This window comes from Phyllobates terribilis, unplaced genomic scaffold (genome assembly GCF_046119375.1).
Source record: "Phyllobates terribilis strain yellow unplaced genomic scaffold, ASM4611937v1 Scaffold_2__4_contigs__length_985480577, whole genome shotgun sequence".
NCBI classification, from domain to species: domain Eukaryota; kingdom Metazoa; phylum Chordata; class Amphibia; order Anura; family Dendrobatidae; genus Phyllobates; species Phyllobates terribilis.
This window is the reverse complement of record NW_027362762.1, coordinates 436,016,387-436,039,246: the sequence shown is the minus strand read 5'-3', so window position 1 is coordinate 436,039,246 and position 22,860 is coordinate 436,016,387. Positions and strand designations below refer to the sequence as shown.

The 22,860-nt window shown below is 42.1% G+C and overlaps 1 protein-coding gene across 1 annotated transcript; it reads right to left on the bottom strand.

Annotated features, from left to right (window-relative positions):
• Positions 1 to 1,208: 1,208 nt before the first annotated feature.
• Positions 1,209 to 22,528, bottom strand: SMG8 (SMG8 nonsense mediated mRNA decay factor). Its single transcript, XM_073665374.1, has 4 exons — positions 20,909 to 22,528; positions 19,637 to 19,782; positions 15,853 to 16,734; positions 1,209 to 2,469 (listed from the first exon to the last, which is right to left on the bottom strand). The coding sequence occupies exons 1-4, from the start codon at positions 22,437 to 22,439 to the stop codon at positions 2,272 to 2,274; spliced, it is 2,757 nt and encodes a 918-aa protein (XP_073521475.1). The 5' UTR covers positions 22,440 to 22,528; the 3' UTR covers positions 1,209 to 2,271.
• Between the last annotated feature and the right edge of the window lie 332 nt (positions 22,529 to 22,860).

Sequence of the window (22,860 nt, the reverse complement as noted above, 5' to 3'; positions counted from 1 at the left end):
GAGGGCAAAGACCAAAAAATGGTCCAGGACATTCTGCAGCGATCAGCGACCTCACAGCAGGGGCCTGATCGCTGCAAAGTGTCACACATAGCGACATCGCTGGTGAGGTCGCTGTTGCATCACCAAAACCTTGACTCAGCAGTGATCTCGCTATGTGAGACGGGGGCTTCACTCCATAGGGTAAAGAACAGTGGAGATAATGGGCACCCTTATTGCTGAAGATTTGGAATACAGACCCTCAATAGCTTTTAGAAAGGGGCCTTTTATACCATATGCCTCAAGACTTTTGAGCATAAATGTCCAGCTGAGGTGATCAAAAGCCTTTTCAGCATCTCAACGTAAAAGGAGGGTAGGTTCTTTGGATCTTTTGACTAGGTCTATAAGATCAATTGTCCTTCTAGTGTTGTCGCCTCCTTGTCTGAATGGAATAAAACTTACCTGATCCTTATGAATCAAGGAGGGTAGATAAAAGTTCATAGGCACTGCAAGTAGTTTGGTAAATATTTTAATGTCTGAATTAAGGAGGGCTGTTGGTCTGTAGTCATTACAATATTTTTACTTAGTCCCTCTATGGACTTTTATTTCTCTGATCACTGGTCTAATGCATTGGATTAGACCTGTTAGACTCAGCTATAGGTAGGGTCTAACAGACCACCATAACTGGCAGATTTGGAGGTCATTGTTTGACCTCCAGTTGCCATGACTACCGCTGGATCCCTGCAATCACGTTGTGGAAGAGCCGATTGGGTGAGAGATGGAAACCACTCCCTCTCACAAACTTCCAGATGCCATGATCGTGGCATTTAGAAAATAAGTGAGCCAGGGGTTGGGGGATGACATCACTGGGACCGGAGCCAATCAGGTACTGATGTCCCTGGTCCAAGATGGTGATTAGCTAAGTTGAGAAGAGGTTAGATGTGTTACCTGTTGGTCCCAATCTGAAAAATGGAAATAGAAAAATATTCTCACAAGCATGGGTTTATGTAGTAATGTCCAATTACATTAGACATGGATGTCCTAGCTTTATCCAGCTTTGAGCTCAATAAGGATGTAGGCCATAGACGTAGGGCGAGTTTACATGGTAAATTATGATTGTCCCTAGTGTTTGATCTGGGTTCATGATTTAATATGCATTTGTGGAGAATTTGAGGCAAGGATGGACAAGAGCAAACAGTCACAGTCGCAAACATCTAGGTGCATTGGCTATTTGGGTATTCCAAAATATGGAATTTATTAAAGACTTGTAAAGGTTTACAGTATTATCATACACTCTTGGAGAATATGGTCATAGATTACATAAAATGCAGCTTTTAAATTGAAAAGTTTACTACATAAACTAAGTAACTTTACATTACATTTAGATACTTCAAGTACAATGACATAATTACTTCAGCAATTGCAGAGAATACAGAACAGTTCATGATTCACATAAGTGCTCTGGAAAAGACAAGGGCATGATCAATGACACAAGTAAAAAAGAACATTTACATGTCACCAAAGGAAATCTCAATATAAAGTCACAATTATTTGTAGGTTTATTACATATACACAATATGCATCATGATTAGCTTTATATGTTGCTCACAAGCTATACAAGCAAGCCGTAATCTTTGTAAAAAAAAAAAAAAAAATGAAGAAGACGCATAACACATTACATGGCCGTATTACTATCAGTGTACACATTTTTTGTATTGTAATCTGAATGTTTGAGAGGTTTCTTTTGTACCTTTGCAGTAATTCCTTCTGATGTCCCCATCGTGCTTGGCCAGAAGGTGAATAAGCACAGACATAAATGTGTTAGCTTTCAATAAATGGGATTTTTGGGTAAATTAGACTTCAGGTTGTGTACAATAACAGCAAGCATTAAAAAGGTGACTAAGTTTTGGACAGCCCTGTCAAATTTTAATTTTAAGGTCATAGGAACCTTAGTTACAGACAATTACCTGGTTCAATTAAAGAAAGAGCAGAGTCAGCAGATCACACACTACTGGAAGGCATCACCTCAGTTTGTGTGTGCTAATAAACACTTATTTCTGTTTTAGTCTGTTAAATTACGTAACTGTATTATATAATACATATTGGTAAATGGCAAACATTAAATATGCCCAGACAATTCACAACAAAAGTGAAATGAAACACTTGCTCCTTTTATGCCGTGGTATTTGGATTAGAAATCAGACAAAATTATTGATTTTGCAGATCGAAAATCACTGATATCTCCAAAACATAATTCAACATGGGTATCTGATAATAAGGAAAAAAATCGTTGTACTATAGCGTGACCGTCTTTAACAGCCCTCTCATCACTTTGTAGCTGATCAGTTGTTGATTTTCTTTTGGAGGGTAACAAGGTCCTCGCTCCGTCACATAAGAATAAGGGAATCTTAAAACCCATAATCCATCAGCTGGCAGAATAATTTCCTGTTTTTCAGGATAAAAAGTAGGGCACGGAAGTGGTCCTGGCTGCACCTAGAAATAACAGCAAATAAAAGTTAGTGCACATTTACAGTCATGCCCATATAAAACAACCTGGCTCATCTAAGTGCTGCAGCCCATTCCCATAGTTAAATCGGCAGGGTTGCCAAGAGTTAGTCTACCACCAATGTTATATTAATAACCTATTCTAATGATAGACCACCATTTTTTAAAGATCTGGATAACCCCTTTAATATGTTCATAATACATTAAGTAACCAGTAGTTTCAACAGTCCCATTTCCCCCAACAGCGCCACCCCAGACTTTTTCCAGCAGTCAAGTCACAGCAAAGAATCCTTCTGCGGTCCCATATACTTATGCAGCCTTCCTCTCCTCCATGTACTCACGTCACACACATTCCTACAATGAAACCTTACACAACAGCTGATATATGCTTCCTCTGCCTTCCAGAAATGGCCTCTAGCCAGTGAACCTTAACACCTTCACACCGTGGCCAATTTCCGTTTTTTCCTCCCCTTAGTCCAAGATCCAGAACTTTTTTGTTTTTCCATCAAACATAGCCGCATAAGGGCTTGTTATTTTGCAGGACGAATTGTACTTTTGAATTACAATTTTCATTTTATTATGTGCTGCACTGGAAAGCTGAAAAAAAAAAATTCCAAGTGCTTTGAAATTGCAAAAAAAAAAGTGCAATTCAACAATTGTTTTTGGGGGTTTTTATATACAGTGTGATCACCACACGGTAAAACTGACCTGGCAGTATAATTTTCCAGGTCAGTACAATTAGACAGATACCAAACATGTATAGTTTGTTAGCTTTTTTTTTTCAGTGGTGAAAAAAACAAAAAACCCCACAATTTTGCTTGTGTCACCATTTTCCGATACCTGTAACATTTTTCAGTATCTGGGGCTGTGTGATTATTTTTTGCGCCTTGAGTTGATGTTTTTATTAATACCATTTTGGGGTAAATATGATATTTTGATTGCCTCATTGCATTTTATTGCAATGTTGCAGTGGACAAAAAAACTTGATAATGGAATTTTATTTTTTTTTCTTGTTACGTCGTTTACCAATCGGATTCATTTATTTTATCATTTGACAGATCGGACTTTTATGGACGCAGCAATTCCCAATCTGTATTTTTTAATTGCTTTATTTTTAATGTTGCAAAAAGGGGGGTGATTTGAACTTTGTTTTTTCATATTTTGAAAAACGTTTTTTTTTCGCTTTTTACTGTATTTGTTAGTCCCTTTAGGGCAGTGTTCCCCAACTCCAGTCCTCAAGGCCAACCAACAGGCCATGTTTTCAGGATTTCCTTAGTATTGCCCAGGTGATAATTCCATCACCTGCACAGACAATAATTCCATCACCTGCAAAATACTCAGGAAATCCTGAAAACATGACCTGTTGGTGGGCCTTGAGGACTGGAGTTGGGGAACACTGCCTTAGGAGACTTGAACCTACGATCATCCGATAGCTTGTAATATACATAGCAATACATGAGCACTGCTATATTTATATATATATATATATATATATATATATATATATATATATATATATACATACACACACAGTGCAGACCAAAAGTTTGGACACACCTCATTTAAAGATTTTTCTGTATTTTCATGACTATGAAAATTGTACATTCACACTGAAGACATCAAAACTATGAATTAACACATGTGGAATTATATACTTAACAAAAAAGTGTGAAACAACTGAAAATATGTCTTATATTCTAGGTTCTTCAAAGTAGCCACCTTTTGCTTTGATGACTGCTTTGCACACTTTTGGCATTCTCTTGATGAGCTTCAAGAAGTAGTCGCCGGAAATGGTCTTCCAACAATCTTGAAGGAGTTCCCAGAGATGCTTAGCACTTGTTGGCCCTTTTGCCTTCACTCTGCGGTCCAGCTCACCCCAAACCATCTCGATTGGGTTCAGGTCTGGTGACTGTGGAGGCCAGGTCATCTGGCGTAGCACCCCATCACTCTCCCACTTGGTCAAATAGCCCTTACACAGCCTGGAGGTGTGTTTGGAGTCATTGTCCTGTTGAAAAATAAATGATGGCCCAGCTAAACGCAAACCGGATGGAATAGCATGCCGCTGCAAGATGCTGTGATAGCCATGCCGGTTCAGTATGCCTTCAATTTTGAATAAATCCCCAACAGTGTCACCAGCAAAGCACCCCCACACCATCACACCTCCTCCTCCATGCTTCACGGTGGGAACCAGGCATGTAGAGTCCATCCATTCACCATTTCTGCGTCACACAAAGACACTGTGTTTGGAACCAAAGATCTCAAATTTGGACTCATCAGACCAAAGCACAGATTTCCACTGGTCTAATGTCCATTCCTTGTGTTCTTTAGCCCAAACAAGTCTCTTCTGCTTGTTGCCTGTCCTTAGCAGTGGTTTCCTAGCAGCTATTTTACCATGAAGGCCTGCTGCACAAAGTCTCCTCTTAACAGTTGTTGAAGAGATGTGTCTGCTGCTAGAACTCTGTGTGGCATTGACCTGGTCTCTAATCTGAGCTGCTGTTAACCTGCGATTTCTGAGGCTGGTGACTCGGATAAACTTATCCTAAGAAGCAGAGGTGACTCTTGGTTTTCCTTTCCTGGGGCGGTCCTCATGTGAGCCAGTTTCTTTGTAGCGCTTGATGGTTTTTGCAACTGCACTTGGGGACACATTCAAAGTTTTCCCAATTTTTCGGACTGACTGATCTTCATTTCTTAAAGTAATGATGGCCACTCGTTTTTCTTAACTTAGAATGTGTATTATGGCAAGAAAAAAGCAGCTATTCAGTAGGACTATCAGCTGTGTATCCAACAGACTTTTGCACAACACAACTGATGGTCCCAACCCCATTTATAAGGCAAGAAATCCCACTTATTAAACCTGACAGGGCACACCTGTGAAGTGAAAACCATTTCCGATGACTACCTCTTGAAGCTCATCAAGAGAATGCCAAGCAGTCATCAAAGCAAAAGGTGGCTACTTTGAAGAACCTAGAATATAAGACATATTTTCAGTTGTTTCACACTTTTTGTTAAGTATATAATTCCACATGTATTAATTCATAGTTTTGATGCCTTCAGTGTGAATGTACAATTTTCATAGTCAAGAAAATACAGAAAAATCTTTAAATGAGAAGGTGTGTCCAAACTTTTGGTCTGTACTATCTATCTATCACTATGTAATAAACTATGTAAGTGGCAAAAAACAGTTTTCAACAAAAACATACTAAATAACATTTGTGCAGTCTATGAATTTCTTCTAAGAAATAGTATCGCCTCCATCATATCCTCCTTCATAGATGACCTCAAATCTGACCTAATAATTTTAAGGCTAGAGAACAACCTCTCTACACTAACTTGGGTTGGAGGCAAAGCCGTAACCACATGGGCAACATCTCTAACAATTTCCGGGTATAAAGGAATTGCCTCATGCACAGTCAGTTTTGATGAACAGTTGAATTTTTCTATTTCTTTGAGAGCAAGTGAAACATTTTGCTGAAATATGGTCAATCTGCTTGCTATAGGAGACGGAGTGAAATCTTTTTCCTTGCGGCAACGCTTTGCCTGCTCCATGTCATCCAAATACTTGTCAAAGTCAAACTCCTCATCTGATGAGGATGAAGATATGGCAGCAGTAGCACTGTCAGGACCCAAGTCCTCTTGCGCCTGGCAGTCCTCCTGTAGGCCACTCATCCTAACTGCTACCTCAGTCAGAGCTTCATTCTTTTTGGCACAGATAAGACATGGATAGACAGATATGGATAAATGGATGGATGGATAGATAGATAGATAAATGGAGGGATGGATAAATAGATAAATGGAGGGATGGATAGATAGATAGTGGGATAGATGGAGGAATAGATAGATTAATAGAGGGATGGATAGGTAAATAGAGGGATGGATAGATGGAGAGATAGATAGATACAGGGATGGATGGATGGATAAATATATTGATAGATAGATGATAGATAGCCATATGGATGGATAGATGGAGGGATAGATGAAAGGATGGATAGATAGATAAGATAAAGTCATAGATAGATAGATGAATAGATAGATTAATAGAGGGATGGAGAGATAGATAGATGATAGATAGATAAATATATGGATAGATAGATGATCGATAGCCATATGGATGGATAGCTGAAGGGATAGCTGGAGGGATAGATGAAAGGATGGATGGATAGATAGAGGGATAAATGAAAGGATAGATGAACGGATAGATGGAGTGATAGATAGATGAATAGAGGGATTGATAGATAGATGAATACATGGAGGGATAGATAGAGTGTGATAGACAGATGACAGCTACAGACAGCAAATAGTACATTGCACATATAGTTCACACATTGTACAGAAAGCACATAATAATCACCTACAATATTAGCATTAGTTACCTTCCTGTGACAGAGATGAGCAGTAGTACTTTCACTTTCTCACTTTCTCCAGCTCGGGGCCCAGGAATCGGATCCTGTGCAGGGCAGGCACCCCTCCCACTCCTCTCTCTGGTGAAGACGGCAGAAGACAGGACAGAGGAGTGGAGATTGCCCCCTGCTGTCTGGAGCCGGTGCAAGACGGGAGCACTGCAGCATACAAGCGAGTTTTGATAGGTGCGTGCCCCTGCTTCTAGGGGGGGGGGCAGCTGCACCCCCTGCCCCTCACTGGCTACGGCCATGATTCACACACAGCGTTTTTGCGGATCCGTTTTTTTTGCAGTAAAATGCAGTGACTCTGAGTATCCCAGCAAAGTCAATGGGTTTCAAGATATGACATTCAGACACATCGTTTTGTGAGGATCCGTTTTTGGGCTCAAAAACAGATCCTCACAAAGAATGAGCATGTCAGTTTGTGCGGCGTTTTTCTTATCTGCTTTTGCTGTTGAAAACATTATATATGAGCTCAAAAACCTTTCAGGTGATGCGGTTTTTTAAAAAGCTGATCTGCTTTTGCAGCTGAAAAACGTATCCTCAAAAAACCCAGCAAAAACGCTGTGTGTGAATGTAGCCTTAGATCAGGAATAGAACAGCCATTTATAGGACATTTCATAACTTTCCCAAATTCCTATGAAAAAATATTCAGCACATTCTGCATTGAACTACTGTACCCAATTTATTATATATTTTAGGAGTTGGTCCATTGTATACCGACTCCACCAAAATGAGCACCGACTCAGACTCCACAGCCCTGCTACAATCACATCAAGATATTATTTACAAATTGCCAAAGGCAAATAATTCCTAACTAAAGATTCCTAAAGTTTAAAATAAAACTTTTAATGATGCCTATTTAATATATATATATATATATATATATATATATATATATATATATATATATATATATATATATATATATATATATATATATATATATATATATATATATATATATATATATACACAGAAATAGAAATATGTGCTCTATTAAAAATCACAAATAATGTGATGGTCTTATTCCCTTAATCATGTGACAGATGTGACCATACATCAAGTCATGCAAATAATAGACCTCCCATCAGAACAGGGTATAATATATACGGCCTCTCAGTGCTATGCACCATATACAGCTATTTCAAAGACAGATACAATATAATAGTTTCTTTAGACTCTCAGCGCTATATGGCTGAGTTTAGTAATAAATAGCTGTAATACCTAACCAAGATGGATAGTAGTACTATCATTAACATCGAAGATTATTTCACCCTAAAGAGTAGCTTTAATTAGAGTCGAGGTCCACTCTTAATCTATCTGATCATGCTGCTTAATTGAGTGTTTTGAGATAAACTCCTGAATTGCTGTAAGAAATTTCTCTATTAACAGGGAATAATCTCAATCATAACTCTGCATAATGTGGCCGCGGACCACATATTATTGCTTTCATATTAGACCAACACATTAATGCTTATTAAAACAAAAAAACAGTTGCCTCCCCAATATGTTTCACCATTATCGCGTCTTCAGGGGCAAAGAGGCTGCAATTGCTACTGGGCGTTTCCTATGACCTTATAAAGGAGTGGTTGTGATGTCATAAAGGTCTTCAAATCCTCATTTTGAATATACCTCCCAATCTTACAAGTTACTAAACAAGCCGAGCTTGTTGATGTTAAATATTAATTATGGTTATACATTTTTTTACTATCAATTCTGTAGTACTTGTACATTTCATGAGACACACGGAACATTTTAGCTGACAAGACATTCTGGCTATTCTTATACATTTAGCTCAGGGAAGAGTTAGTGCCATATATGAAGAACAGGTGCTATAAAGGGGCCTACGTAACCCATGTGAGACACAGGGAGGGGGTCTCTTTTGCACTACACACTACATCAGATGGAGGATCTACACACTGAGGAAACAGCTGATAACGTAGGCCCGGCCAGCCACATGTTCTTTGAAGACGTGCTCAACAAAGACAGGCGGAAACTTCCATTCAGTACCCAGGGAAAGATGGACACTCATGAATCAATCTCTTTGTAACTATTACACCTATTTTATGTAACTGCTGCAATTATTCTTGTTAATGGACAATCCAAGAATAACCTCTAATTTTTTTTTTTTTTTTTATAAAATTATCGTGATATGTTCTCTGGAGGAATCGCATCTGGTAAACAATCATATATATAATAAATAAATGAAAATACGTATATTTAACAGTTGATAGGGTTATAAACAAGAGAAGCCCTCATAGGTTTCCATGTTCATGACACATGGCTTAGTTTGTCTTTCCCTGGCGAATAGCTAAGGCTACAGAAGGGAGGAGATGAGCACTAGTCGATCTCCACTAAACACTATAGACAACAGGGGCGGACAAACAGAGGGAAATTGCTTAGCTTTAGACGAACTCCAGACAAATGCGCACACGTCCTCATGCTCCAGATAGGACAAAATACTTCTCTTGCTAAAGCCTTCACAAGTAGGATTGCATATCGCCGGCACCTCCCTCTGAAACACTGCAGGTATTTATACACCCAGACAGAGTGTCAACTAGCCAGAGGAAGGCAGCCGCTGGGTCCTAGAGACAGCCTCTAAGAAGATGTCTGTGATGCCAAACGTAGAGATCCCTGCAACCAACTGCAGGGTGACTGTCACTTCTGACACACCCATGACAGTACCCCCACTCCTCTAAGAGTGGCCTCCGGACACTCAGGACCGGGTTTCTCAGGATAAGAGGTGTGAAATGAGCGTACAAACCTGGGAGATTTCACCTCTGATGCTGAAACCCACATCCTCTCCTCTGGACCATAGCCTTTCCAGTGCACCAACTATTGTAGAGAACGACGTTGGAGACAGGAATCTATAATCCTCGAAATCTGGAACTCCAGATTACCATCTACCATTACTGGGGGCGGTGGTAGAGGTGAGGGCTCAAGAGGTTCCACATATTTTTTGAGTAAGGACCTGTGGAACATGTTGTGGGCCTGAGGAAGTTCAAGACGAAACGTTGCTTAGTTAATGACGGCGATTATTTTATAGGGACCAATAAACCTAGGTCTCAGCTTCCAATAAGGAACTTTCAATCTTATATTTCTGGTAGACGACCACACAAAGTCATTCACTTAAGGTCCGGACCTGGCAAGCGTTTTCTGTCAGCCATACATTTATACCCGTCTCCCATGGTCTTTAAATTACACAGAACACCCTGCCATACCGAGGAGAGCGACGAAGCAAACCGTTCATCCTCAGGAACTCCTGGAGCTCCTCCGCCCACTAAAGGTACCAAACTGTGGGTGATAACCTTATGCACCGTAGAAAAGTGACCTGCCAGTGGATTCTTGACGATGATTATTAATGGCAAATTCTGCCAGCGTTAAGTAGAATGCCCAATTCTCCTGATTTTTGGAAAAAAAAAAACACCTGAGGTAGGTCTACAAATTCTGATTGACACGCTCAGTCTGTCCATTCGACTGAGGGTGGAAGGCAGAGGAAAAGGACAGCTGCATCCCAAGTCGAGAACAGAATGCCTTCCAGAACTTGGAAACAAACTGGGTCCCCCAATCTGACACCATATCGGAGGGAACCCCATGAAGCTTCACGATCTCATTTATGAACACCTGAGCAAGTGTCTTGGCATTTGGAAGTGCAGGCAATGCGACAAAGTGAACCATTTTACTAAACCTATCTACTACCACCAAAACCACCATTTTGCCTGCAGAAACCGGTAGGTCAATAATATAATCCACGGAAGAGTGTGTCCATGGCCTACTAGGGATAGGTAGCGGAAGAGGAGTACCAGTTGGATGGGTATGCGAAACCTTCGAACACGCGCAAATACTATAAGCAGCTACGTGTTCAATCACATCCTGATGAAACCCTGGCCACCAAAAAAGACGAGAGAGAGGAGGTCCACGGTTGCCTTACCACCAGGATGCCCAGCAAGCACAGAGTTATGATGTTCCTTAATTACTTTGCAGCACAGATTAGATGGTTCAAATAACCTTCCTGAAGAGCAGGAGGCAGGGGCGTCCCCCTGAGCCTCCAACACCTCACCCTCCAGTTCAGGATACAGTGCCGAAATGACTACCCCTTTCTGGAAAATTGGGACAGGGATCTCATGGTCACCACCACCAGGGAAGCTCCGGGACAAATCATCAGCCTTGACGTTTTTGACCCCTGGACAAAAAATGACAATAAAATTGAACTTTGTAAAAAAAATTAGGGTTGAAACGTTTAGCTGACAGGAGATATGACAGGTTCTTATGGTCAGTAATAACAGTAATGGGATGGACAGCCCCCTCCCAATGTCACCATTCCTCGAACGCCAATTTGATCGCCAAAAGTTCCCTATTACCCACATCATAATTTCTCTCAGCCGAAGAATTTTTTTTTTTTTTTAGAAAAGACGACGCATGGACGGCATTTACCAGGTGACTGACCCTGAGACAACACAGCCCCAACCCCGATGTCCGAAGCATCGACCTCCACAATAAAGGGTTGGGAAACATCGGGTTGACTGAGTATAGGTGCAGTGGCAAAATGATTCTTTAAGGAAGAAAAAGCCTGGAGGGAAGCATCCGAGCATTTGGAAAAATCAGACCCCTCCTTAGTCATGTCAGTAAGGGGTTTCACAATTACTGAGTAACTTTGGATACATTTCCAGTAAAAATTAGTAAAGCCCAGAAAACGTTGTAGAGACTTCAGGTTCTTGGGATGTTCCCAATCAAGGATTGCACGGATCTTTTCCGGATCCATCTGAAAACCCTGAAGATGACAACAAGTACCCCAAAAACTGCACCTCCTGATCAGTGAAAACACATTTTTCCAGTTTGGCATAAAGTTTGTTATCCCTTAATATCTGGAGCACCCCAATGAGTCTCAATTAGGTGAGTAAACCAAAATATCGTCCAGATAGACCACCACAAATCTCCCCACCAAATGATGGAAAATATAATTTATGAAATGCTGGAATACAGCAGGTGCACTGGTCAAACCAAAAGGCATAACCAGACTCTCGAAATGTCCTTCCGGGGTATTGAACGCTGTTTTCCATTCGTCCCCTTCTCTGATTCTAACCAGCAAATCAGGAATCATTGGAAGAGGGTATGGATCACGGATGTTAATTTGATTTAATTCCCGGAAATCTAAACAGGGACGTAGACCGCCATCTTTTTTCTTCACAAAGAACCACCCTACTGCCACAGGCGAAGATGAGGGTCTGATATGTCCCTTCTCCAGACTTTCTGCAGTGAAATCCTTCATGGCTTGTCTCTGAGGGCCAGAAAGATAATACAGTCTGCACTTTGATAGTTTAGCTCCAGGGGTCAGGTTAATAGGACAGTCATAAGCACGATGAGGAGGCAAATCCTGACACCCCCTCTAAGAAAAAAATATCCTTAAAAATAGACAGAAAAGCAGGTAATTTTTCCGTAGAGACAGTAACAAGGGAAATATCTTAACAGTTCTCATGGCAGCAATCTCCCCAACTTGCCAATCCACCAACGGACTATGTTTAACAAGCCAAGGAATACCGAAAACAATCAGTGTGGGAAGATTGTCCAGGACATAGCATGGGATTATTTCACAATGAACTGACCCCATCCACAGTTTTACATTATGTACAATCTGAGTAAATGATTTCTGTGCAAGTGGCGCCTAGTCGATGGCAAAGATGGAAATCGGTTCAGCTAAAGCACAGCAAGCAAGACCATGAGTTTTCACAAACTCAGCATCAACCATGGTAACTCCGACTCCACTGTCAACAAACAAATTTTCTCCATTTTGCTCTCTAGCACCACCTCTGCTGACAGGACAAAGCGGAAACTGCAGGTTGGTAACAAATGCACCCCTTGTTTATCCAACTCCAGACTACCAAGAGTTAATAGAGATTCCTTTTGTTTAGGAATTGAAGGACAGGTCCCAACAAAATGTCCCTTTTTCCCACAAAAAAAGACATACGCCTTTTTTTCCTGCGAATCTCAGGGGGAGATGTATGATGTACAGACAGCCCCTAACTGCATGGGTACCTCCACCTCCTCCAGTACTGGCTCAACCCCAGACTGCTCCCCCGGCAGAGGTACACAACCCTGACAAGAAGGCCCCGGAGAAGGTGGTCTCACCAGTCTATCCCGAAGGCATTTATCAAGAAGTATGGCCAATGACATAGCAGCCTCCAAGGACTGAGGGGTTTCATATACTGCCAAGGCATCTTTCAACCTTTCAGTAAGCCCCTGTCACACAGGATGTGGGAAAGACTTGGAGCAACATAAAGGGAAGAGGGATAGGGGGTGGTGGGGGAGTGGAGACATCCTAGGTTGATCTAGCGTCACCCCCGTCTCCCCTAACGTCCCTGTATTGGCTCTTCACCAATCGTTGCACGCGTGCCTCGTCCTGTCTTTCCCTGGCGTATGGCTAAGGCTAGGGAAGGGAGGAGATGAGCACTAGTTGATCTCCACTAAACACTATAGACAACATAGGCAAATTGCTTAGCTTTAGACGAACTCCAGACATATGCGCACACGTCCTCAAGCTCCAGAGAGGACGAAGTACTTCTCTTGCTAAAGCCTTCACAAGTAGGAATGAATATCGCCGTCACCTCCCTCTGAAACACTGCAGGTATTTATACACCCAGACAGGGTGTCAACTAGCCAGAGGAAGGCAGCCGCTGGGTCCTAGAGACAGCCTCTAAGAAGATGTCTGTAATGCCAAAAGTAGAGATCTCCTGCAACTAACTGCAGGGTGACTGTCTGTCACTTCTGACACACCCGTGACACATAGGTATTAGCCATATTACTAACGCAAGGACCTTATCACAGGACCTGCGAAGGTCATGTGACCGGAAATGACATGGGCGCTGGACTGATTATTACCAAAAGGACCTGTGCAATCTGCAGAAGAACATCGCAACAGGACCTGACGGTACCATGTGACCATTAGCTTGGTTACCAACACACAGACCAGAATGAACATCATATCAGGACCTGCCAGTATTTACAACCTGCATACCTTGCATGTCATTGGCTACACTCAACTGGATCTGATACATCACTGCACTTGTCACTGGCTATAACCTGTGTGTACATTCTACTATGAGTGCCTTCATCATATATACAATAGAGGTTATTTCATAACTGAATAAAATAATAGTTAATTTACTTCCTGATGGTTGTTCTTATATTTATTACAAATTAATAATGATGTTTCCTATTAATTCATGGTAAGTATTTATGATTGATTAGTTATTACTTACTTTATAAATGACCCACTATGAATACATTTAATTAAACAATCAGCATAATATTAAGCTGATAGCATCTATATTTGATCATTAGTTAATTGTATTACTTAATCTAATAACAATCATGGGATCAATAATTATTGTACTTATTATTTCTAAATAAAATTTCCTTAGGTTTTAATTTTCTGTTAGAAGCAGGAGGTGGCTGAATAATACAGACATCATCTGCCTTGAAAGATGTGGGCTCGGTTTGCGTTAAAGTCAGAGATCCAACATAGGAAAGGGTTAAAGGGAATGTCAGAACAGAATGACTTTCAAACCAAATACAGGCACTTGGTGCACCCTTGGCATGGCAAAACATTTAAGTGCACCTTCCTACCTGCTTGTTTTCTATCTACCTCAGCTCTTCTCTGGTTCTATAAAGCCAGAGCTGTCAATCAAAGAAGAGGGGATTGGAGACAGATGGAAAACAAGCAGGTGGAAGGGTGCATTTAAAAATTTGGCCACAACAAGGGTGGACAGAGCACCTACACTTGGTATGAACAGTTGTTCTATGCTGACAGACTCCCTTTAAGGCCAGGGTCACACGACTGTAGATTCTCTTATCAGAGAGAATCAGATAGATTATGCTAATGACACTCCGATCAAACTCTGATTAGAGTGTCAGCATAGTGTGATCTGATCCTCTAGGATGAGAGAATTGGAGCCCACTGTGACAGGAAGATGGAGAACAAAATTTCTCCATCTTCCCCATTGTGTGAGTGGGCAGAAAATGGACTGCACTCAGATGCTATCTGAGTGAATTCCAATGTTATCCACTCACCTATAGACTTGAATGGATGAGTGGCGTCAGATTTCAGAGTAAAATCGCAGCATGCTGCGATTTTTTTTCACAGACAGACTGTCAGTGTGACAAAAAAAAAAATCAGTCATAAGTACTGCCCCACTGAATAACACTGGTCTGAGCGCTAGCCGATAAAAAAAATTGAATAGCACTCGTCCGATTTATATGCTCGTGTGACCCTGGCCTAAGGCTGTCAGTAACCCGCCATTGAACATATCAAGTGATGGGAAGGCCTATGTTGTAGTCGCCATGGCAAACAGATTTTCTGCAGTCCTGAATTAAGGGGTCCTTTAACTTTAAGATAATAGCTCTACATAGACAAAACTAAGGATTAAATGCAGCTTTCTAGTATGGAGTAGTGTTCAAATCTGCCTCAGTTAATAGACCTAAGGGCTTTAGGGAATGCAACAGAAGAGAGCTGTATAACAAGAAGAAAGGAGATCTCGCTTGTTAGGGCTTACTATATACAAGAGATGTGAGGGATAACATAATAGGTGTAAGCGTATGTTATGGATAGTGGCCAATGCACACAAACAACAAGAGGGTGTTAGAAACTACTTAGATGTTAACTGTAGAAACACCAAATGCTCTGAATAGTGGAATATGGAATAAAGCAAGATAGAAAATTAAATTAGGGCAAAAGTGGCTGAACTTAGCAGTAGGTCGGCTTAGCAGTAAAGGATAAAAGAGAGGAGTTATGTAAATCAATTAACAGGATCCTACTATGGAGCTACAGAGAATAGAAACATGTACTTTCAGGACTTAAGTTAGACTTTATTCAAATGGCTGTACCCAAACCCCAACATAGTACATCTCCCACCATCTACTAATCCCAATTGTAATCAAGTGCTCCAAAAAGGAAGAGCAAATTTTGGGACCTTACCTGAGGTGTCATTATAATTTGTAAAGGAGCATCAGGAACGACAACGAACAGTCTCATGAGCTGAGCATAATGAGGTTTAAGTCCTCGTCCTTGGGATGGAGACAACATGTACAAAGGCATATCAGTATTGAGGGCTTTAACTGCTGATTCCTTAGGTCCATTGCCTAGAACTTTCATCATTTTATCTGGCCCCGAGCACATGTACCTACGCCCCCGTGAATCCTCATACTCAAAACCAACAAATGCTCTTGCAACATCATCCCTCCTACGACCTCTTCCGATTGCTGCTCCACTTCTTTTCCCAGGTATAGACTTATTTGGAGCCGGCCAAGAATTGCTGTCCAGGTCCCCTTCATCTTCTGGCTTTGTACGGATGACAATGTCCCAAGGCATCAGATAATTGGTTCCTGGAATAAATCCAAGATGATCTAACCCTGTGTAGAAGTTATAAGATTTAGCAGGACCTAGTTTTACTAGTGACCAGCTTGAAAATTTAGGAAGAAGGCCTTTTGGACAGTTTGAATGCATCATACCAGGCAGATATTCAACAGTGGATGCCTGACGATCCACTAAACTGGGCTTTTTTTCACTTTTTTCTTCTGCTGCCTGCCCTGGAAGTTCAGCATTATCTCCTTGTGCTTGGGGGTCAGCTGGGTATGTTCCAAGGCTATCAGTGGATTGGCCCAGACTAAGTGCAAGGCTCAGACTCGTACTTTCACCCTGTGTTTGAGGCTCCTTGTCTTTCATCTTCTCCCCTTCAACATCCCCTTCTTGATAAGTGCAAGGTGCCTCATTCTTGGCCGGAGCAGGGTCTGGTGTGCTTGGCTCGAATACTGGGAAACTAATGTGATCCAGCTTTCCACAGCATTTCTCTTCAAGCATCTGTGAAATATTACAAAAAGAGTGCAAAATAACTGAATATTGATGCTACTTTTGAAGAGTTCTTTTTTACAATTATCCTTTATCACATCCTAAAGATCTATTAAAAAAATGCAGCTTTCCTCCTAGCCACTTGTCTGAGTTTTACTTCCAGCCCCCACACACTGTGTGACAGCTTTACTCTATGTAAGTGTGTCTGTGGGTGGAAGAATAAAGCTAGACACGCTGTGAATACAAGTCCCGCCAGGCACTTACATAGTAGTGTATCTGAATACAATATCAAACACAACCAATATTAACCCTTTTTTGTCCACCGCCTTTAATGGCATCTATCATTGTCTAGCGCTTTGCTCTTATGAACACAGCACCTTGTTAGTTTAAATTACAAGTATTAAAATAAAGAAAAGTAATTTTATACTATTGTTACCAATTTTTAACTTAATAAAATGTAAAAGATATTTATCTGTTTTGGTACCATGCAAAGGGCCAATTTTTACCTTCAGAAATTGTTTTGAAAAGATTAAATTTTGATATGGACTTTTAGGAACCAACAGCTTTGCTCACAAAAGGAGTTGAAAAGAACATGTCATGTCAATTTGACCCATAAACCAAACAAATTCTACTGCTTAGTAATACAGTAGTCTGGTGGGGCTGCACATCATCATGGAACAGTCACGCTGTGGTAGCTATAATCACGCCCGCTGGGGTGTGAATTCTAGATGCTATGCCCTCCAGTCATTAGGACATCAATTACACCCCAGAGTGGCGCGATTACAGTGATAGCATGATAAGGAACCGTCCCACCAGACAAGAACCAGGACTGTTACAGCCTGTTACTAGCCACCCCATTACATTTTTATACCAAACAGCAAGATTGGTTTGGCGTTAAGAAAAACATTTTGAAGATCTTTGGAAAAAGCCCAATACAGGGCTAGGGGCGGTTCAGTGGGTAAAAACGATTTGAAGCTATGCCTACTCTCAGCAGCCACACATGTATCATATGCTGCTCACAAAGATGGAGATGTCAGGCTTTATTAAGGCTGTAGGCCCACCATTCGTTTTTTACCTGCATTTTTTTCTCTGCATGAAAAATGCAGCATTTTACAATGCCAGCAAAGTGCATGGGATTTATAGAAATATCCTGTCTACTGTGCCTGTTTTTATTAGTACAAAAAGGAGACACATGAGAATAATAAACTCACTTAAAAGCATATGGCAGTACAGAGACCATACCCCTGTCCACATAATAGTAATAATATAATAATGAAAGTTAAACCATAAAGGTAAGTTGGAAACAGACCAATACTGTCTACCCTCAATGTGCTCAAATAACCATGCTCTGGAAAGTTCGCAAATGCAGTGCTTAGTACCAGTGTAGAATATAATGATGGAAGAGACCTCTGAGGCAAAAGCCTAAATGAGGCACATGATCCAGTTTGCAGATGGAAATGTGTGTTATCATAAATGCAAGCTACGACCCTAGGCGTCTCCAGGGAAGAGCAATACACAAAAGAGCTGTGAGGACTGGTTAAACTTACACGTCACTGTAAGTGACAGCAGGGACTTCCTCTGCACTGCAAGCAAGTACAGTCAAATAACATACCCATAGAGGAAACAGATAAGAGGGGTGATATTGGGGCGAATTGTCCTGACGAAGCAGTGTAGCGGCGATACGCGTGGGGCCTCCCCCACACCCCTGTCCATCATCTCACCATGCTGGCCTCTTTTTTACTACCAGGCTCATCCTAGATCGATATCTGACTTCATCTCATCCCTCTGATCAGTTTCCTCTATGGGTATGTTACTTGACTGCACTTGCTTTCAGTGCAGAGGGCGTCCCTGCTGTCACTTACAGTGACGTCTAAGTGGAACCCATCTTCTTCACAGCTCTTGTGTGTCTTACTCTTCCCTGGAGACGCCTAGGGTTGTCGCTTGTAAATATAACACACATCTCCATCTGCAAACTGGATCCTTCGCCTCATTTAGGCATTTGCCTCAGAGGTCTCCTCCATCATTATATTCTACACTGGTACTAAGCACTGCATTTGCGAACTTTCCAGAGCATGGTTATTTGAGCACATTGAGGGTAGACAGTATTGGTCTGTTTCCAACTTACCTTTATGGTTTAGCTTTCATTATTATATTATTACTATATTAGTTGGACAAATATTAGGTGGACAGGGGTACGGTCTCTGTACTGCCATGTCCTTTTAAGTGATTTTATTATTCTGATGTGTGTCCTTTTTGTACTAATAAAATAGTATGCTTATTCAGATATTAGGTGTGCACATCGTTTTTGCATTGATTCTTTTTTCCTTCTCCCTATAATGCTGTTGTATTTTCAATGCAGGGTGTAGCCCCCATTTTTACATATAAATTTTCATACATGCTCACAGTACCTTTGGTGCACCCCATCTCTTATGATTGAAAAACGCAATAAAAATGCATGTGAAAAAAAAAAGCAATGAGGAAACTCAAGTAACCTAATTTATTTAATAGCTGCAGAAATTATGAAAAAATCTGCAACAGCAAAAACTCATTGTGGGAATGTAGCCTAAAGGGTTTGTCTAGTCTACAGTCACTCCATATGACTTCAGTCCTCACAGCACGAGCACCACATGCTGTCAGGATTCTCCGGTGTCAGCAGAGAGTACATACAGTTACGTGACTGCAAGTATGCAATTTATAGACTTCCGGCCACATTGTTACTAGATGTCCTCGGCAATTCACTTGTATTGAGGAAGGCTGTGCACGTCTAATTGAAATGTGGCCGGAAGTATGCAAATCGCGTGACTGGCCACTTTCACTGCCAAAACCGGATAATCCTGACAGAGTGTGGTATGCGCACTGTGAGGAATCAGAAGTCGGCAGTCACATAGTGACCTCTTTAACGATTACACTGTACCTGGTAGAAATCGTAGTTTGCACTCTTGATGTCAAATGGATCCTCACGAGGTGCCTGCTTTCTTCCACAATTACAGTTTCCAGTAGACCTTGCACGACTGTTATGGTACAGAATAGGTGGATTTCTATCTGGCTCAATTTTTTCACCTGAAAACATAATAAAAAAATATATATTTAGTTTTCTGAAAGCACTTGTTATGTTCCAAGTTTTCCAATGACTGTAAAATTATGTGAAAAACAAGTAATCGCCCTAATGCTGTATATGGAACCACATATGGGAATATTGGTATAAGATTTATTTGAAGTGAATGATATTTCATTGTTAAAGGAAGAGGAGAAACAATAGTGACACTAAGGCTACGTTCAGTATCTGACCTCAGTATTTGTAAGCCCAAATCAGGAGTGGAACAATCAGAGGAAAAGTATAATAGAAACACGTCACCACTTCTGTATTAATCACCCACTCCTGGTTTTGGCTTACAAATACTGATGTAAAATACTGACAAAGTACTGAGCATGTGAACATGGCCTCATGACAACCAGTATATTCCTTGGTATTCTGAATGGGAAATGGTATTCTAAAATTTCAGAAAATTCCTTCAAGACACATTTTAGACCTCAAAGCAGTGATTCAATTGAACACTACAGTCATCTGAGGCACTGTCCCAAAATGTATATTCTAAAGCTGAACAGAAATACAGTCCAGTAAAAAGTCCTATATGAAAGAGAATGTCTACACCATCTAGTTATTCACCAACAGGGGAAGCATATATAATGTCGCCTCAGGCCAAATGTGTCATTCTATCAAATTATGTACACTGAAGAGAAAATTTAGAATGGAACATTTCTTTGTAACAAAGATAAAAATATGGCTTTGTATTCCTAACTGGCTGAAGGTCAAGTTGTCGCCTTGAGGAGTGCAGCCCGACATGTATCCCTAAAGGTCTGCCTCTACCACATGGTCACGTTGCCAGAATCCTTAGAAACCCCATACTTCAGGGGGAATGCACGCGGTGATGAACATAGTGCAGGGTAACAGGCCGACCATGTTATGAGGCCAACTGCTTCTCTCTACCTGCAGGCACACCAGGAAAGACTGGAAGCTCACCACACGTCCAAGAAGCAAAAAGAGGTGACATCAGGGAAAGATGAAGGAGCAGATGCGTCAAGGTTACTCATTTTTCAATAAAAATGTTTAGAAGTGCAGTAAGCTTGTACAATATGTAGATTTTACCACTTTAGCTCTAAAGACAACTACCAATAACAGCATTACCTGCTTTTGGAAGCAAGTGAAACTTGTGGACGCAGTGCTGATCTGTCAGACTCCTTTCCTCACAAAGTTGGTGTCCACTGCTCCAGAATTTGTAGCAATCCTCATTGAGATGTATGGCATATTTCTGGAATGCTGGCCCACGTGCGTGCTGACTGTAAACCCTAAGCGCTTGTGCCAGCTGGTTCTTATGGACCGTGGTGGTGTAGTTGTGGGGCAGGTTGGACTGGTAAGCGCTGTGTGCCATTGGTAGAGCTTTTTGACATCGGTTTTCTGAAAATTTAGTATCTGCATCCAAATAGCCTTCCAGTACTTTCATATTAGCCAGCAGTTTGGGGGGATAGCCCCCTGGAAAGGCTGGAGGGTCGTCATCTTTATTCTCTATGATCACCTCATACAACTTTAGGGCCACATTAGCCCATTTCTGATAGGTGGGTAGCTCAAAGTGGGAGGGCTGTGGGTTCCTGCCCACACTGTCATCAAAGCCCTTCTTTGTGAGCACCAGCTCCACATGTTGGAAAAGAAATTCACGCAGGGTGCAGTCCACCAGCTGTCCAGAAAGCCCAGAGTTGCTCTCTGCTGTGAAGGACAGCTGCTGCCGGCTGTGCCTCATCATCTGGTAGCGCCGGGGCCCAGATATGCTTCCAATGCTGGGTTCGGTGTCCTTTACTGTGCAGTTGTGCCGCAGACTATCCAGCAGCATACCCACTGGGTCGTCGTCCTGCTCGGCCACAATGTACACAAAGGCCTGGTTGGCAGGCACGGTAAACAAGCAATTGATGCTCTGGTTGGTAAGGACACGGCTCTTGCGGAAGATCCGGTAGATCTGGTCCTCCAGTGCATGCTGAAGCCTTCGCTTGGGTGAATGCTTCTTGGGCTTCTCTGTGGCCGTCTGACCCGCTCCCCGGCTGGGCTCCACTCCCCGTAGGGCTCCATTCAGCTGGAAAACAAACAGCAGCCGTGGAGGGCAAGGGCGGGCATTCAGCTTCCACTCCAGCCCCACAGGGCACTCCTTCAGCGCCGGCTTTAGTGAGGGCAGGAGCTTCTGACGCACACTATCCAGGGCCCGGAACAGCTTCTCATAGGCAATGTCAAAGCAGCAGGCGGGGTGCAGCAGCAGCAGCAGGTGGCACACAGAGAACAGGTACAGCACATGCATGCAGTGCAGCTTCTCCTCATCCTTCCACCACTCATGGGCCTCTGCATGGGAGAACCCGTGCCCCAACTCCTCACATGCCCTGGCCAGCTGCCCAGTGTCACTGATGCCAGTCAGCACCACATACAGCACGCGAGACTCCTGCTCATAGTACGTCTGGAAGACACTGCGCTCCCGGGCCTGCTCCGGCAGCTGCTGGAAGAGGGCGAAGACGTGCCGGTCACACAGGGAGTTCACCAGGCAGCCCTTGTCCCAGCCGCCCTGGAGCAGAGCCGTCTTCCCGAACACCCCGACCACGCACACCTCATCGTCCTTCCACGCCGGCTCTGAGCTCAACAGCTCCCGCAGCAGCAGAGAGCCGCTAGCCGACGTCTTCATGGTCCTGCTAACTGTGATGACGGCTGGGGAACACAATTGGAGGTTGCACACTCATGGTGTCACGAATGCAAGCGTCCGACTAGGAACAAGAACGCAGCACAATCTTTCCACTAAACAGCACTGACTGGAAGCTCTGCGAAGCGCCCTCTGGCGGCCACCACTGGTCAGCGCATACTCTAAGGAGGGCACTCACTTCAATCACACAGCTGGCATTTTTATATTATCTCTGGCCGCCGTCACTGGTCAGCACAAACTGTATGGAGGGCACTCATTTTAATGACACAGCTGGCATCTTTATATTATTATTGTGCCATTTATTCCATGGCGCTTTACATGTGAAAAACATAATGAAGAACAATTACAATACTCTTGAACAAAAAGTGACGATGACTGGTACAGGAGGAGCGAGGACGCTGCCCGC

What these genes read in the sequence shown, in the direction of transcription:
- SMG8 (XM_073665374.1), bottom strand. Translation starts at nt 22,439, where the DNA reads ATGAAGACGTCGGCTAGCGGCTCTCTGCTGCTGCGGGAGCTGTTGAGC. An exon ending in TCACTTGCTTCCAAAAGCAG is followed by an intron (nt 19,783 to 20,908) that starts GTAATGCTGTTA and finishes TTATGTTTTCAG; the next exon opens with GTGAAAAAATTGAGCCAGAT. An exon ending in CAAACTACGATTTCTACCAG is followed by an intron (nt 16,735 to 19,636) that starts GTACAGTGTAAT and finishes AATATTTCACAG; the next exon opens with ATGCTTGAAGAGAAATGCTG.